This window comes from Nematolebias whitei, chromosome 1 (assembly GCF_014905685.2).
Source record: "Nematolebias whitei isolate Nwh7 chromosome 1, NemWhi1, whole genome shotgun sequence".
NCBI classification, from domain to species: Eukaryota; Metazoa; Chordata; class Actinopteri; order Cyprinodontiformes; family Rivulidae; genus Nematolebias; species Nematolebias whitei.
In genome coordinates, this window is record NC_056498.1 from 53,464,504 (window position 1) to 53,481,720 (window position 17,217).

The 17,217-nt window shown below is 41.0% G+C and overlaps 2 protein-coding genes across 2 annotated transcripts in view; one reads left to right on the forward strand and one right to left on the reverse strand.

The window, feature by feature from the left end:
• Positions 1–7,569, forward strand: part of slc35f3b (solute carrier family 35 member F3b) — a 73,512-nt gene extending 65,943 nt beyond the window's left edge. The window contains exons 4-8 of the mRNA XM_037685217.1: positions 1,312–1,531; positions 4,913–5,038; positions 5,515–5,707; positions 5,820–5,909; positions 7,219–7,569. Of these exons, the coding sequence (XP_037541145.1) occupies positions 1,312–1,531; positions 4,913–5,038; positions 5,515–5,707; positions 5,820–5,909; positions 7,219–7,460 (871 nt within the window). The 3' untranslated portion in view covers positions 7,461–7,569. The remainder of the gene's footprint in view (positions 1–1,311; positions 1,532–4,912; positions 5,039–5,514; positions 5,708–5,819; positions 5,910–7,218) is intronic.
• A 7,303-nt stretch (positions 7,570–14,872) lies between these two features.
• Positions 14,873–17,217, reverse strand: part of LOC119417977 (5-hydroxytryptamine receptor 1D) — a 4,096-nt gene continuing 1,751 nt past the window's right edge. Inside the window, exons 2-3 of the mRNA XM_037685227.1 lie at positions 16,243–16,403; positions 14,873–16,159 (exon numbers count right to left, since the gene is read on the reverse strand). Coding sequence (XP_037541155.1) covers positions 14,873–16,159; positions 16,243–16,403 — 1,448 coding nt within the window. The remainder of the gene's footprint in view (positions 16,160–16,242; positions 16,404–17,217) is intronic.

Genomic DNA, 17,217 nt, shown 5'->3' on the forward strand with positions numbered 1-17,217 from the left:
ATATATATATATATATATATATATATATATATATATATACATACATAGTGTATTCAGAGTGCAAATATAAACAGGAAGTGTTTTGTGTGATTCTGTCAGCATGAAATGTACAGTATTGTTTTGTAGAAACAAGGCAAGAATAAAAGGTGCCATATGATCAAGAAATGTTTGAATTTATTGTTAAAGGCTGAGCATTCTTTGAAGGAATGTGTATCACCTGACACCTTTCATGCCAGAGTTTTAGACCATTTTACCTGAATAAACGACAGAGTTACAGTATAGCCATTACGTTTAAACTTTGAGAAAAAAAAACATTATACACAATCTCATCAATATAACAAGACATAGTGGTCCAGCTAATCAAGTCTGAGCAGCTTATCTGTAAAATGTAATGTTATAGATACGTTTGTGTTTTCTAATGTTATATGGCTGTCGTGGCCATCTTGACTTGGGTTGGCTCCAAAAGTTAATCAATTATTTAGCTACATCCATTTATTATTCCCTGAAACTTCAGTTAAAATCCATGGAGTGCTTAATGTGATATTTTAGTAACACACACATAAACTCGAACAAAAACTTTGTTTGCCTTTGCCTTTCATCTTCGGATAACATTAAACCAGAGAAAACAAAATCGACTAAAACACATCGTATCTGATGACATCTCCATACTGCACCCAAGAGCTGATTAGAATTTCCAGTTGCTGCGTTCACGCCTTGGATATTGAAATGCAGATATACTGTTTGTGTCCCTTGTGCATTTATAAAATATTAAAAACATTGGCCCATCATTAAAACATCCAAATCCATATATACGCAGAAAATTAATTCAGCATCTTGAAATGTACTGTTTTGATGGGTAGAAGATAAAAGTAGACATAAAATTTAATCAGAACAGCTTTATGTCCGATTTTATGTCCTGTAGCAGCGCGAAAACTGGTTTGAGCTCTTAATCAGGCTTTAGGACGTGTTTCAAATAAACTTGTACTTGGTAACAGTTTAGCTGTTACTCTGATTTTTGTTTACATGGAAATAAACAGAACTAGTGCAAAACAAATATTTTATTACGCCTGAGGGACTGAAGCTTTATTCACGGTAGCATCAGAAAATTGATCTCTCAAAGACTTGCAGCAGATTTTCTTGTTTGTATTTACTCATTTCTCCCAGCAGTACTCTAATGTGGGAGAACAAATTATTCAGATATAATAGCTGAAGTAACCAACCTGTTCTTGGTCATAAATCAAAGGTCTGTTTCTAAATTACACCAGACATTTAACAGTAATACCGTGTTCTTGGTTGTATTTCGGCTCACAGGGAGTGTTGCAGGTTTTTCGGGGACGACGGGCTGACACCCAAGGTGTTTTTCACTAAGGTGGCTCCCTTTGGCCTGCTGTGGATCCTCACCAACTACCTGTACCTGCAGGCCCTCAGGAAGATCAACACAACAGACGTGTCAGCACTGTTCTGTTGCAACAAAGCCTTCGTCTTTCTGCTTTCATGGATTGTACTCAGAGACCGCTTTATGGGAGTCAGGGTGAGTTTCTGCAACTCTTTGTGATGTGTGTCATCAGCAGTTTTCTACGGTGGCCCTCAGGTGTAAATGAACAACATTTGAAAAAACAGAATTACATTTAAAAAACAGAATTACATTAAGCCAAAGTGGAAGTGGCCAAAGTGGAAGTGGCCAAAGCGGAAGTGGCCAAAGCAGAAGTGGCCGGAACCACATTTGGAAAAAATGGAATTACATTAAGCCAAACCACCTCAGGGTCACTGTAGTTTTATGTTAATAATGTAAAAAAATAAAATAAGTAAAAAAATAAAATAAACCACTAACCCCCACCCCCCACCACCACCACTTCTGGTTTGGCTTAATATAATTCCATTTTTTCAAATATAATTCCATTTTTTCCAAATGTGATTCCAGCCACTTCCACTTTGGCCACTTCTGCTTTGGCTTAATGTTTCTGTTTTTTCAAATGTAATTTCATTTTTTCAAATCTAATGCTGTTTTTTTCAAATGTTCATTTACACCTCAGGGCCACCATAGTTTTGTGCTTTCTTTGTATATTTAGCTGGCGGTCCAACTCATACAGAGGCAACACACGCCCTCCTGCCTTGTCATTTTCAACATACTTTTGGAAAAATCCATGTACAGTAAATAGCACTACAATAAGTCCATACCTACATAACCATCAGAGGAAGATCCTCCCCCAATATTTGCCTCGTGGATGATATTGACCTGACGGGAAATAAGGACACGGAGCTCCAGGAACTCAACATTAAATTGGAAAAGGTAGCTATGGGTGGTGGCTTTTCCCTTAGGAGGTGGTAAAATGTGTAAAAGAAAAATGTGTATAATAAAAATTTTTAAGTAAGAATGGAACATTAAGTATAGCAATAACAAGAATTGTAACAGAAATAAAAGCAGTAATGTGTTTAGGGGGAGGGGGCAGTTGTTTATTTGCTTCCTGAGTGAGGCTCACACTTTGAAAGCCCCTGAGCATATGGTATGGATTTAAAAGGGCAAACACTGGAAGAAGTAAAATACTTCAAGTAGAAGTCTTTTAGATTTGTAGAACATCATGAACCATGACGAGACTTGCCAGTGTTTGGAAAGGCAACTCTATCAGCTTCCCTGTGAAGGTCAGTCTTTATAAATACTCTCCACCCTACGGTGTGTATGTGAGAGCGGGATGCTCACAGCAGATACTGTGTGGAAGATAGAGTTCTTTGAAAATTACTGTTACAAGAAGATGCTGCATATATCTTACAGAAACCATAGTTGCCACCCACGCTGGAGAACAAGAACCACTACTCTTAATGGTAAAATGTTGCAAACTGATCTGGTATGGTCATATTACAAGGCAACCACAGGAAACAGAAAATGGAGGGGGTGGGGGTGAAGAATTGGACAGAGGAGGATCTGGTTGAATAACTTAAAATGTTGCAGAAATATGTGTTATTTCCTCTTATGCTGTGTGTGGCATTTCCTTACTGCTTGGGTTTGTGTTGTCAATCCCATTGAGGAATAGAAAACATGTTTTAGTCTTTTATTAGTTGCTTTTGCAGTATTCCCACCACGACATGACCTGATTACCACCACCTACCTATAGCTGTGCCTCTCATTGCTTTTGGACAACATAAGTATTTTGTAACAACAAAAAAGGTTGAATCATGTCATCTGGACTTCGTTTTTTTTTGTTAAAAAGAAACGTTTCGCCCCTCATCCAAGAGGCTTCGTCAGTCTGAGGCTGATAAGTATTTTGTATTTTTTCTAAAGCTCCTATGTTCAGTAGTGAAATACAGCACAGAACACAAACCATTTGTGAAGCTCTGATTTAGTTGGTTTGTGTGAGTTACCCACACAGTGATAGAGAGGTTTACTCTGTGACAGTGTGGTCAGCCTCCCATGATCACCTGTCAATCCGTTTGCCTGGATGAGACGAGACACCCAGAAAGGTGAGGACTCCAGACTGAGCTCCTCCTCCTCTCCTCCCGCTGCACGCCTCTGATGCGTTCACATCTACAGCTGTTCTGCACTCTGCCGAATGGATTTCCCCTTCATTTGCCCACACGCTGACAACCCCCTCCCCACCACCACACACTTATATCGCTCCCTTGTGCGTGCCCCAACTACCCACCCCCATTATTTGTAATGAAAGGCTTCAGTAAGCGACAGGCACTGTAAAAATGCTGCATCTCTGCCTCTTGTAAGCCCTGTCACTCGCTCCGGCGCTTGGTAGAGACTGCAGTATTTGAAAGTCTGCGGCAATGCGGGGGATCTTAAATGAGATTTCCATGAAAGCGAAGAAGAAAGAAAAATAGGGAAGAGGCTAAACACCCTTGTTAAACAAGCACAAGGGGGTGTTATTGTGTTTGAAAAGATGTGTGTGTAACTTATTGGGTCAGTTTAGTAGCAGCAGCAGCAAAGTGATAAAAGCATTACTCATATTGCACTAGAAAACATCCCAAGAAGCCTTTTGGATGTCATTTGTATTCATGAGCTGCCTTATTGCCATACTAAAGTAATGGCACTGAGTAATGCAGAATGCAGTCTTGTCCCAAACAGTTTGCACCTAATTTGGAAAAGTTTCAACACTCCAACTGTGGTAAAGCATCTCTCATTGCTGGTCCTGCAAGCAAGCCGGTGTTCACTGAAATGGAAGGTTTCAGGTGTGACTGACAGGCAGGCTGCAGTGCAGAAAGAGCAATTTTGCCAAAAGTGCCTCAGGGCTTTGGCCAAGAAAAAAGAACACATGGTTCATTTATCTTCCTGACACCTCTTTAATGCAGAGCTAATCCACTCAGCTGGACTGCGTCACGTGCTCATCGCTATTTCTCAACCAACACCCCCACCCACCATTTTGCAACTGCAAAATGAACACATGCACATACAAACACACGAGCAGAGCAAGTGACAGGTTTAGTTTTATTGCATCCAGGTCGACTACGAGCAGCATGAAACAGATGATCTGGTGTCATCTCGAAGCCATGATAATCGCTGAGGCAGGGAGTGGGAGTGATAAGTGGGGCTGCTGGATCAAGATGGAGTATTTGTTTTGTAAACATGATGGCAGCGTAACGGAAATCAATGTCAGACAATCAAGTCAAACGGCTCGTGCCATGGTGGAAGCAGTTGCGCTCTGAACCTGAGAGCAGATTTCCCATGAAGCACGCCTGTTTGTATTGGACAAACTCCAAATGAGCTGCTTTCTAGTTCCAAACTTGAACTCAGGCTATAATGTTGCAATCTTTATTCCTGTGTGTCTTGTTATCATGACTTTGAAAAGCAAAGTGGAGGTCATGTGAACCTGCTGTGGCCCCACGCAGCAGGAAAGGACTTATTGTCTTAATGACCAGACGGCAAGCAGTGTGTCGCCCATCCATCATTCACCGATGTCCTTTCTCTCCACAGATAGTAGCAGCTATCTTGGCCATAGCAGGCATTGTCATGATGACCTATGCTGATGGATTTCACAGCCACTCTGTCATCGGCATCACTTTGGTCGTGGCCTCGGCTTCAATGTCAGCACTCTACAAGGTATTTGTTACCATCCCATACAAAAACACATCATTACCAGGTACAATGTGGTATTACGTTGCTTTCAGCCACAGTAAAACATGTTTATAAAAGCCAAACATGCATATATGTATGACTATTCTTGACTTATATAAGACATACTGGACCAAATTGGTTCTAGTTATGTAATCAGGTGAAAGAAGAAAGGGGAGTCTGATGAAATATAAGCCTCAGCTGAAAGAGGTGTGTTATATAGGAATTAGACTTGTGTCTTTAGGTGGAAATATCCAGATCAAAGGAGGCAAATAGCCACATTTTGACTAGGTTTGTTCTCCTCTGCCCCCTGTCTTTGCTACCTAATGTGACAAACAGGCAGCAGTGGCTACAAGCCATAGATTTGGCAGGTACTTGGCAGGCCAACCTCCTGTAATAACCCTCAACTTTGTAAGGGGGTGGATTTTTCACATTCATCTATCTCCTTTTCCCTTTATCCCCAGGTGCTCTTCAAGATGGTGCTGGGCAGTGCCAAATTTGGAGAGGCAGCACTCTTCCTGAGCATTGTCGGAAGCGCCAACTTTGTTTTCATCAGCTTTGTGCCAGTCATCCTGTATTTTACACATGTGGAGTACATTGGCTCACTTGAAGACATCCCCTGGGCGTATCTCTGTGGGGTTGCGGCCTTGCTTTTCGGTAAATGAAGATGATAAAACAGTTGGTTTTACGATCCATATAATGCTCAAATTTTACAATGACTTTCTTACTCTGAGACTTGCTGCTGCTCTGATTATGTTTCTCTTTACAGCTTTCAACATCCTGGTGAACTTTGGCATTGCAATAACGTACCCAACATTAATTTCTTTTGGCATTGTCCTAAGTGTCCCTGTGAATGCATGTAAGTCTCTTCTGACTTTTAAGCATGGTTAAATTTAATATTGTATGGCCTTGGAATCAGCTCAGGGAGTGGTGGTGCAGAGGTTAGAGAAGGTGGGCCTGTGACTGGAAGGTCGCCCGTTCAACTTCCAGGACCGACAACATCAAAATGTGGGTGAAAAAGGTGAAACACCCACACCTGCCTCCACCTTCATTTGCCCCACTCTGGGCCCTTGAGCAAGGTCCTTAACCCCCACCATCTGCTCCCACAGACGACCTAGATGGCAACTCTGCTCCACACAGAGGGCTGTGGTAGCTCCGTGGTTGTGTCAGGAAGGACATCCAGCGTAAAAACAATTGCAAAGTCTTTGTGCAACTTAGTTCAACTGTGGCGACCCCTGAAGAAGGGAATAGCCAAATGAAGAAAAATAAGGCTTTGGATCAGCCCATGGAAAATTAACTTAATTACCAAAACAGACAATATTAAAACCAAAGTATTAACATAGAATACTTCATTTAAAATGTAGAGTAATAGATGGCCTTAAAAACCTTTTAAACTATCTTCAGTAATCTGCAGTATACGAGATTATTTAATCATTTACCACTGTCTTCAGTGACTTTAAATCACAGTAAAGGAAATATTATTCTTACTTTATATGTACTGAAATAAATAGTTAAATTTAAAGTATATTCATCCGTCATCTTTACCAGCTTCAGCTATGTGGAAAAACAGTTGCACACGCATTTTCAGTAAAACGTCAGAATTTTTTTCCAACACTAAATTGTGGTTGATACTGTCCGTCCCTTTTTTGAATGTCCAGAGGACCAGATTTAACTTTTATAGATTTTTCTACCTGGATTATTGAGCATGCATCAGAATGTCTGTCCCTTAGTTTTATTGTTGAAAGAAGCACATAATCTGTAATATTTTGCTTCTTATTAGCAGCTATGGCAATTTGCTGCTGTGGCATACCTAGCTGTTAGAAATTTCAAAACACCACTTTAATTTAAGTTGGGCTTTGTTTTTAATTTATTTATTTTTTGTTTTGTGCCGTATAATTCATCACTAAGACTGACTCCAACAAGGCATATTTTCTTTTTTTCTTGGGCAGCATTAAGACTTCATTCTACCTCCTACAACCACACTTGTTAGCCATTTTCTTAACAATAGGCTCCACCTGGTGCTGCAGCTAAGTATTACAGCAGTTTCTATCAGAAACCCCAAGGTTAGGGGTTTGCATCCTGTAACTCAAAGTACTATATGTGAATAACAATGCTCACAAATTTCTCTGTTTGTGTGCTAATGCTAACACTTCCCTGTGCTTTGACAGTGGTGGACTTCTTCACGTGTGAGATCCATTTTAACACCGTGCGCCTCATTGCTGTGTTCATCATCTGTCTGGGTTTCCTCATGCTACTGTTACCAGAGGACTGGGACCAGTGCATCATTCAGCTCAGTATGAAGTTGCGCAAACGGGACGAGCCTGCCGAGGGCAATGGGGAGGCCGGCGTCACTACTGGACTCAACTGGAGAGGAAGAGGCAGAACCTCCCTGTCAACATTTGCACATTGACTTCATTCCATAAAGAGGGAGGCTCATTAACAAATTCAATATGCCTGGTACTTTTAGTTTTGCACAGCTCACGCTCATTTAGACTGACCCGTGATCAGTAATTCAGCCATGAGGGAATCATGATGGCTGCTCAGATTGCGTAGCACTCATTTGACATCCATTCTGCTCTGAACTTGTTTAAACTTAACCATGACCACCTGCCTTTTGTGCACTAAACATAGTTCTTTTTCACACTTTAGATGTCCTGAAGCTGTGAATCAGCTGCTCTTATTTGGTGTGAAGGAATCTGTCTGGACGTCTGAGGATCAATGTGAGCTAAAAATAATCTTTTCATGGCGCCTTTCTCCTTTTATCTTGGAAAACAGAGGTGGCGTTCTTTGCAACCAAACTGTTTGGCCTTTGGTTGTGACTACGTGCTTCCCTGGAGCTTAACTTTCATTTTTAGTACTCACTCATTGATAAAATTCTCTAATGAGATGGTTAAACCAGTATCTCCTATTTTAATGCATGACATGGGTGATGTTTGTATCACAATTTTAAACCTAATGCTTCAGAAGTCCCAACCTTTCGATGGGTCAGAAGCATATAACAAAACTTACAAGTGAAATGAACACTTCTTGAATTATTTGAACATGAATAATAGCCATCACTTAGCCTTCCTATTGACTTCATGTCACATTTAATCCTCTAGACGTATATGCACATCAATTAAACGAAGACAACAGAAGGAGGAAAATGGTCACTTCTCTGGCTTTTCTTGAAAATAATAAAAGCTGACTGTATTTATTTTCATTTATCCCGTTTCTGAGGCGGGTTACAACCAAGACGAACTGGAGAGCAACTGAAACTCTGCCTTATGAATGTATGAACATCACTCCACCACACATGCTCGCCTCGTGCTGGCTGTTTCAAACAGTGCCACAGACTTCTGCAGACTGAAACATTTGAATGAGCTGCTTTTTTGTGGGGTGGAAGGGGTACAATTTCTTTATGCATTGTGTGGGAGGGGGGATTTTTATAGTTTTTGCATTTTTTGCTGACAAACTTCCAGACGGAAAGTGACTGATGTCCACTGAACGAGCATGCACTTACCTTACGAGCAGATACAACCGAAATGTCCACTTCACTGCCTTTTTTTCTTTTATTTGCAATAGACTATATTAGCACTGTTTCCCATTGTCATTCTTTATGACAATAAATATTATTGTATTCCTCTGGAATTATCGCAAGACATAAATGTAAACCTTTGTAAGGAATGATGATTTTTACACTGAGACGCAACATATGATTACCACATTTAAAGAACATTCAGAGCGTGAATAAAATGGGTTTATTGGACCTACTGTTGGGTGGCTTCAAGTGTAATCACATGTTCTGTATAAAAAGATTTCTTTTCAATACATTTTCTCGTGAAGGTTTGTGTTTCAATCTTTTTTATTATTAATTAATTATTTTAATTAATTAAATAAAGGGTAAGTGTGAGCGAGAGCCTGCTAACATATGGGCCTGATTATCTGTAAATGTGAGCACTTTAAAGTTTTGACAGTTTGTTGGTCTAGCTCATACTGTATGTGTCAAACTCAAGGCCCAGGGTCCAAATGTGGCCCTCGTTGACATCTTATCTGGCACCCAAGATGTTATTTTAAATGTAAAATACTTTTATCACTTTAATTTTTTCAGTGATCTTTGATTGTGATGTCAAAAGTGCAACAGAGAACATCAAATCAGACCAATCAAATTCTTGTTGAGGAACCTGCAACCAAGAAAAGATGTTTGGTTTGTAACTTGAGCTAATGTAGATTCTGAAACTGGCCCTTAGTTTGAAAAAGGTTTTAATTTTGCCCCCCTTTTGTAAGTGGGTTTGACACCCCTGGAGCTGAATAACATTAAAACACGCTTCGGATGTTATCATCCATTAAATAGCCGTTATTAGTTGTCATCATCCCCATACATAGCGTTCAGACTGCCCCTCCTCTACCTCCTAGTAGGTTTAAACATACACTATTATTGCTGATAATACAGGCACGTGGTTAGGTTAAGAGTCAAGGGTCTGGGGGTTAGGTTTAGGGTTAGGTTTAGGCTCAAGGGTAAGGGGGTTACATTTAGGGTCAGCGGTAAGGTTAGGTTTAGGAAAAGGGTTACATAAAGCTAACTAAAATACACTTCCAGTTTTACACGTGAGCCATGATGCATATTATCACCCATAAAAACGTAACATTAAACTTACTAGGAGGTAGGAGGAACTAGTCTGACTGCTAACTTTGGGGATGATAACAACTAATAATGTCCATTTAATGGACTGATAACATCGGAACCCACTGATTAAAACAACATCTTGGTGTTTTGTGCCAAAACACCGAAGTTCCCCAGACCGAAAACCAATTGCAATTGTCAAAATGGGGGTTGAGCGATTATTAACACAAGTTTCCCATGGTCAACGAGCGGATCGCGGCTATTTTGATCTGACGAGCCATCGGGTGAGAAGGGTGTGACTTGTGGAGACCATGAGTAGTCTGAATGAATCTCCCTCGGGCCAACCTCAGTCCTATCTGGGTAAAACCTAAAAGGCCGGGACCGCCTATTTCCCCTTTTGACAGAGGGCTGGGGTGAGTCATTCTCCAGGAGGAGCGTGGTTCACCAGGACCAACAAAGAAGCATTTAGCTGTTTCATACCAAATAGGAAATCCATCAGCCATGAATTTAAATGACAGCCCATTCCTCCAGGATGTGTTCAGATGCCTTCATAGCAGTCATTTCTGGTTCAACTCACAAGACCTCGTCACTACATATTGTGCCCTACTTTCCCACTGACGGATGGAGACTAGTGCCCCAAATAGTCTTTTAAAACTTGGGAAAGTAGTTGTGATGCAGTTTACAAGCAAGTTGGAGCTCATTATTCCACAGCATGAAATATTATCCAAAAGAAGAGCAACATTTTTTCCACAAAAAAAACTGTCCAGATGACCTGATTGAACTTCTGTTGGATTGTTTACCTGGATTATTGCGCATGAACTTTGATGTTTTGAACCACTTTGGCTATGGCTGCCTCAGAATAGTCGACAGGGGAGAGGGCGGTCCTCAGCAACCATCTTATCACCAGCAAACTGGTTGGTCCACAATGGGAGTGTGCTGCTTGTGGGACTGAGTTTGTTTGTGGCTCCTTGAATTGATGAAGTCCTTTGGATGAAGGGCGAAACGTCTCAACAAAATAAACCTTCCAGATGACCTGACTGAACTTTGCTGGATTTTTTACCTGGATTATTGAGCATGAACTTTGATATTTGGAGCAGTCACAAATCTAAGTTATTGTGTAGCAAAATTCAACCTGAGGTCAGAAATTACACAAAAATGTATTTGTATTACAAGATTGATTATGACGAATAGAATTATATATATATATATATATATATATATATATATATATATATAAAAAGTTGTATGGCTTACTTAGAAGAGTTACTATAAAAACACCACTTGTTTTTAAAATGAACGTAGTGGCTCAGGTTAGGTTTAAAACTCTGATTTTGAACAAATTGCAAGACTTGTGAGACCAAAGGGAGGACCACATAATGCACAGTACCATGTTTGGTTAAACCCAAGCACAGTGAAGAGGCACAAACCTCTTATTAACTGTTATGCACCGAGTTGTTTTAGGCTTATTTTGCAGCCACAGGACCGTTCGATTGACCAACTTCTCTGTATATCATAATATGCCACCGTTTAATGTGAGTATCAAGGTGTTGTGACGGTGCAGTCACAAAAGACGATTGTCTCAAACCACTGCCACTAAAAAAAGGATGCAGGAATTAGAATCCTGGTGTGTTCTATATTTTACTAGCCTCCTTTTAAAATATGACTTTGTTTATGTTTGTAATGATATGGTATCCTTTTCATTACCTGCCGCCAAAGGTGAATTATTACTGTTGTGCATGTGTGTTCATTTGTCTGCACTGTTTGCAGAATCTCTCACGAATCACAGAATCGATTTTAATGAAGCTTTAAGAAAGTAATCATTAACTGATTAACTTAATTCAAAATGGCTGCCACAGCTAATTGATCTTAGCAAACACAAGAATGGCTGTAATTTAGTGAGTTAAACTGATGTAGAAGTAGCTGAGAGCCATTCACATATGTGAGATTTGGTAATTGCATTACACTGCACATAATAGAATCAAGGTTTAACCAAAACACCTATAGTTTATAAATGATGTAGTTTTATTTTATTTTAAACCTAGTGAGAAACAGATGATTATTTTGTCTCGATACATAAAACAGAGAAAGTAAAACAGGAAGTACCGTATTTTTCTGATTATAAGGCACACTTAAATTCCTTTAATTTTCTCAAAAATTGACAGTGAGCCTTATAATCAGGTGAGCCTTACAGTGCCTTGCAAAAGTATTCAGCCCCTCTTGAACTTTTCAACCTTTTGCCACATTTCAGGCTTGAAACAAAAATATCAAATTTACATTTTTTGTAAAGAATCAACAACAAGTGGGACACAATCGTGAAGTGCAATGAAATTTATTGGATGTGTCAAACTTTTTAACAAATAAAAAAACTGAAAAGTGGGGCGTGAAATATGATTCGGCCCCTTTACTTTCAGTGCAGCAAACTCACTCCAGAAGTTCAGTGAGGATCTATGAATGATCCAATGTTGTCCCAAATGACTGATGATGATAAATAGAATCCACCTGTGTGTAATCAAGTCTTTGTATAAATGCACCTGCTCTGTGATAGTCTCAGTGTTCTTTTCAAAGTGCAGAGAGCATCATGAAGACCAAGGAACACACCAGGCAGGTCCGAGATACTGTTGTGGAGAAGTTTAAAGCCGGATTTGGATACAAAAAGATTTCCCAAGCTTTAAACATCCCAAGAATACCTGTGCAAGCAATCATATTGAAATGGAAGGAGTATCAGACCACTGCAAATCTACCAAGACCCGGCCGTCCCTCTAAACTTTCATCTCGAACAAGGAGAAGACTGATCAGAGATGCAGCCAAGAGGCCCATGATCACTCTGGATGAACTGCAGAGATCTACAGCTGAGGTGGGAGAGTCTGTCCATAGGACAACAATCAGTCGTACACTGCACACATCTGGCCTTTATGGAAGAGTGGCAAGAAGAAAGACATTTCTCAAAGATATCCATAAAAAGTGTAGTTTAAAGTTTGCCACAAGCACCTGGGAGACACCAAACATGTGGAAGAAGGTGCTCTGGTCACATGAAACCAAAATCAAACTGTTTGGACACATTGCAAAACGATATGTTTGGCGTAAAAGCAACACAGCTCATCACCCTGAACACACCATCCCCACTGTCAAACATGGTGGTGGCAGCATCATGGTTTGGGCCTACTTTTCATCAGCAGCGACAGGGAAGATGGTCATAATTGATGGGAAGATGGATGGGGCCAAATACAGGACCATTCTGGAAGAAAACTTGTTTGAGTCTGCAAGAGACCTGAGACTGGGACGGAGATTTATCTTCCAACAAGACAATGATCCAAAACATAAAGCCAAATCTACAATGGAATGGTTCACAAATAAACGTATCCAGGTGTTGGAATGGCCAAGTCAAAGTCCAGACCTGAATACAATCGAGAATCTGTGGAAAGAGCTGGACTGCTGTTCACAAACGCTCTCCATCCAACCTCACTGAGCTCGAGCTGTTTTGTAGGAAGAATGGGCAGAACTTCAGTCTCTCCATGTGCAAAACTGACAGAGACGTACCCCAAGAGACTTGCAGCTGGAACTGCAGCAACAGGCGGCGCTACAAAGTATTAACGCAAGTGGGCGAATAATATTGCATGCCCCACTTTTCAGTTTTTTATTTGTTAAAAAAGTTTGACACATCCAATAAATTTCATTCCACTTCATGATTGTGTCCCACTTGTTGTTGATTCTTCCCCAAAAATTTAAATTTTATATCTTTATGTTTGAAGCCTGAAATGTGGCAAAAGGTTGAAAAGTTCAAGGGGGCCGAATACTTTCGCAAGACACTGTATATATTAATTCTGGTTGTGCTTACTGACCTCAAATCAATTTCATGGGGTTATTGTGAATAGAGCTGTCATTTCTAACCCTAACCTAGAGCCCAGACCCGACCAAAACAGGTGAGATCACAAAATATCCAACATGTCAGAGCGGGGTCGAATGGCAGAAGCAAGAGAAGCATCTAATGCGATTTGACAACTCCTCAGCTCCCATCTTCTGCCCCCATTACTCAGTCACATGCGTCCGTCAATGGTTAATAATAGTGGGTGGAATAGGCAGTCAAAGCTTAATATAAAATGGGGGGTCTGATTCGGACCTGTAATTACTATTAATTCATCGGATTAGGTGGGGTTCAGAAATGATGGCTGTGGGCTGGGGCAGGGTCGGATTCTTTGGACCCGAGTGCAACTCTGTGAAGGAGTTGAATAATAAAGTTTAACTTATCTGACTGTTTTGTTTCACTTAATGCACTTATAATCTGGTGCGCCTTATTGTCCGAAAAATACGGTAGCTACATTAAGGGTGCATCACATCAGCCCTGTTTAGTCCGCTTTAATCGAACTCTAGTCCGTTGGCCTAGAAAGTCCGGTTCATTTGGGGGAGGTGTGAATGCACAATCAAACTCTGATACGGACCAAAAAAGCGAACTCTGGTCCGCCTAAAAACCTAGGTCTCGGTTCGGTTGAAGCTCTGGCGTGGTTTGAATGCATTGTGAATGCAAGCGGACCGGAGACCGCTCAAAAAGCAGGAAGTGGTATACAGCGCAGGGCAAACAAACGCGCATTTCTCTTACCTCATACGAAGCTGTCAGCCACCTTGTGTGAAAAACATTCTCCATGGTCTTCTTTCTCATCTTCCACTCATGCTGAGTCCATTGTTGAAAAATGACAAAACAGAAATCCTAAAACCGCTAAAATTTGACGTCACTCCGTTTTTGTTTTTATTTCCAGAAGAAGAAGAAGAAGAAGTGTCTTCTTCAGAGGTTTTTGTGCCGTTTCCCATAGTTCTTGGTGCAGCGCCACCACAGGCGAGGGGGGAACAGGTTGGTTCGACTGAGTCAGTACAGTGTGAACGCAAACCGCACCAGCTGAAAATGTAAACTAATGTTCTGAATATTGGTCCCCAGTCGAACGGAGTCTACTGTGGAAACAACCTTAAAGCTTCTTGTTGTCTTATGAGGAGATAAAGCATATACGTTGGGCATTTGAGTGTTGTTCAGTATAGTTTTGTTTAAATAGTAGTGATTTTCTCATACAAAAATAAACAGCTTATATTAGATGTGAGCATTTGATGATGTTTTAACATTAAACAGACCAAATAATTACTCAAGTGTAATTATAAAGAATAAATTAATTTATTAAGAAACATATTGATAGGCTCAGTTTAAGTATGATGCTGCAGGTGGTTGTTTGTGTACTTCAGCAGATGTCGTGCTCTACTCTCACAGTAATCTGGCCGAAGAAAAACGTGGCCTGCTGCTCCTTCGTCAGAGCAGAGAAGGGAAGTCTGCTTCTCTCGTGAGGCCGAGATGGGACCTGCAGACTGTGTTCCCTCCCACTGCCAGACTCTGGCCGCACAGAGGAAGAAGAGGTGTTATCAGGGCAACAGATTTTACACACGTGCACCTCAGAGCGACGCTCAATGCCAGCACTAATGGTAAAGATGGAGGAGGAATACTTTGCATGCTCACAGGTTAAACTTTCGGTGCTGGAAGCTGGACTGGGATGTGCAGAAGTCAGAGTGCAAGGGTCGCTGTTCCTGAGCTCATCTCCCTCTGCGCTGACTTCATCCTTCCTGCCCAGCACACTCCCTAAACTGGCTCTTGCTCTGTGCCCAAGTCCCCAAAGGGCACTTTGGAAACGTTTACTCAGCAGAGCATACAGGAGAGGATTGATGTCAGAGTTCAGCAGCATCAGCCAGTAAGAGATGGTGATGGCAGAGCCTGGGATGAGGCTAGGTTGGCCTTTAACTGCAGATTCAGTGGCCTGAACAAGAGCAATGCTTATGTGGGGTGTCCAGAAGATGAGGAAAGCTGTGATGATCAGAAGAAGGCGCAGCACTCCGTGATGATGGTTCTGAACAGGCGGCTGCGAGCTGCTCTGAGCCAGAAAGGGAAACAAACGTCTGGGTGCAATGTTGCTTTGTTGTGTGGGTCCTTCATGAAGAGCATGGTTAACATTTGCTGCATCTGAGCTGAACCGAGATGTAAACTCTCCATTCATGTGACAGATAAGTCTCGAGGGACTCCTACAGTTCTGGTGAGATGAATCACTTTGATTGCAGGCAGGACAGGAGTTGTTGCGGCGCTGGACAGAGTCCTCCAGGGTATGAATCCTCCTGGCGTGGCTGTGGGCCACCTTCACAATGTTCACATAGCAGAAGAGGATCACCACTGCAGGTATGAGGTAGCAAAGAATAGTCATAAAGACCGTGTAGCTGGGACTGCTGGCCCAGTTGGTTGCACAGTTGTACATCGGAACCACATAGATGATTGAGCTCCAGCCCAGCAGTGGAGGAATACAAGTGGCCAGGGCCTGCAGCCAGATCCACAGGACGACAGCGCAAGTCCTCCACAGGGTGCACCGGGAGCTGTAACGCAGGCAGTCCATGATGGAAAAGTAGCGGTCGAGAGCAATAGCAGCTAGTGTCAGAACAGAAGCTGTGCAGAACACGGAGGAGGTGTAACCAACATACAGACAGAGCACCTAACAGACAGGAGACAGAATCTCACCACAGGGACAGAAAATGTCAGCATCAAACTAAAACACGTCATCCAGAAGACACTTACAGCGCACTGCGCCCATCCGTGGTCGACGATGGACATGGCAACAAAAGGCATCACTCCGATCCCCACCAGGAGGTCACTGACGGCCAAGTTCATGATCAGCACAGACGTCACTACATGGAGGCTCCTGGTGGCGGCCACAATAACAAGGACGAGACAATTACCTGCACACAAACACAAGCAATGACTCAGCAGTTTAAATGACTCGATTATAAAAGAACATTTTTCAGATGTTACCCATCACGCAACTACGTTGAGAGGAATGTAGCTTAATCGATTCAATGATTTACTTTAACGTTTATTAAAATGTAGGGATTTTCCCCTAAAATCTAGTTTAATCAATGCTCCATAAAATAACAGTTAAAACAATAATTTCTTTATCTTATTAAATGTAGGCCTGGTTACAGCTCCTGAGACCTCAGAGAGACTTTTATTCTGGCCAACATAAACCTTTTGTGCACATGGAGCATAAAAGGTTTAAGCATTGCAGTCTTCTTTCATTTAAGATGACTTTCCTAAGGACAAGTGGAAAAAAACAAAGAAACGTCTGCTATTTACTTAGTTTTGCCTGGTTTGATAGAATTATTGATTAATTGGCTTGTAGGTTTGTTTGCTGGACGACAGAGTCAAGTGGTGACAGAAGTGCAAACAGAAGATGTAATTTTCCACAATAAAATACCCTGTTGACCAATGTGTATCAAAAAAACAGTATTGACTTTTTAATTTTATTTTAAGAAAAGCTTCTTTTCTTTTTTCTATAAAGCCCAGTACCAAATTACAGGTACTGGTCCTCAACCTGGTGATATGGGACCCGCCTTTTCATATATTTATTTACTTAATATAAAGTGTAAAAAATTGATTTTCATACTATAGATTTTTTTATTGTAAAAACAACATATACATATTTATATACACACACCCCCACACACACACACACACACATCTATATATATATATATATATATATATATATATATA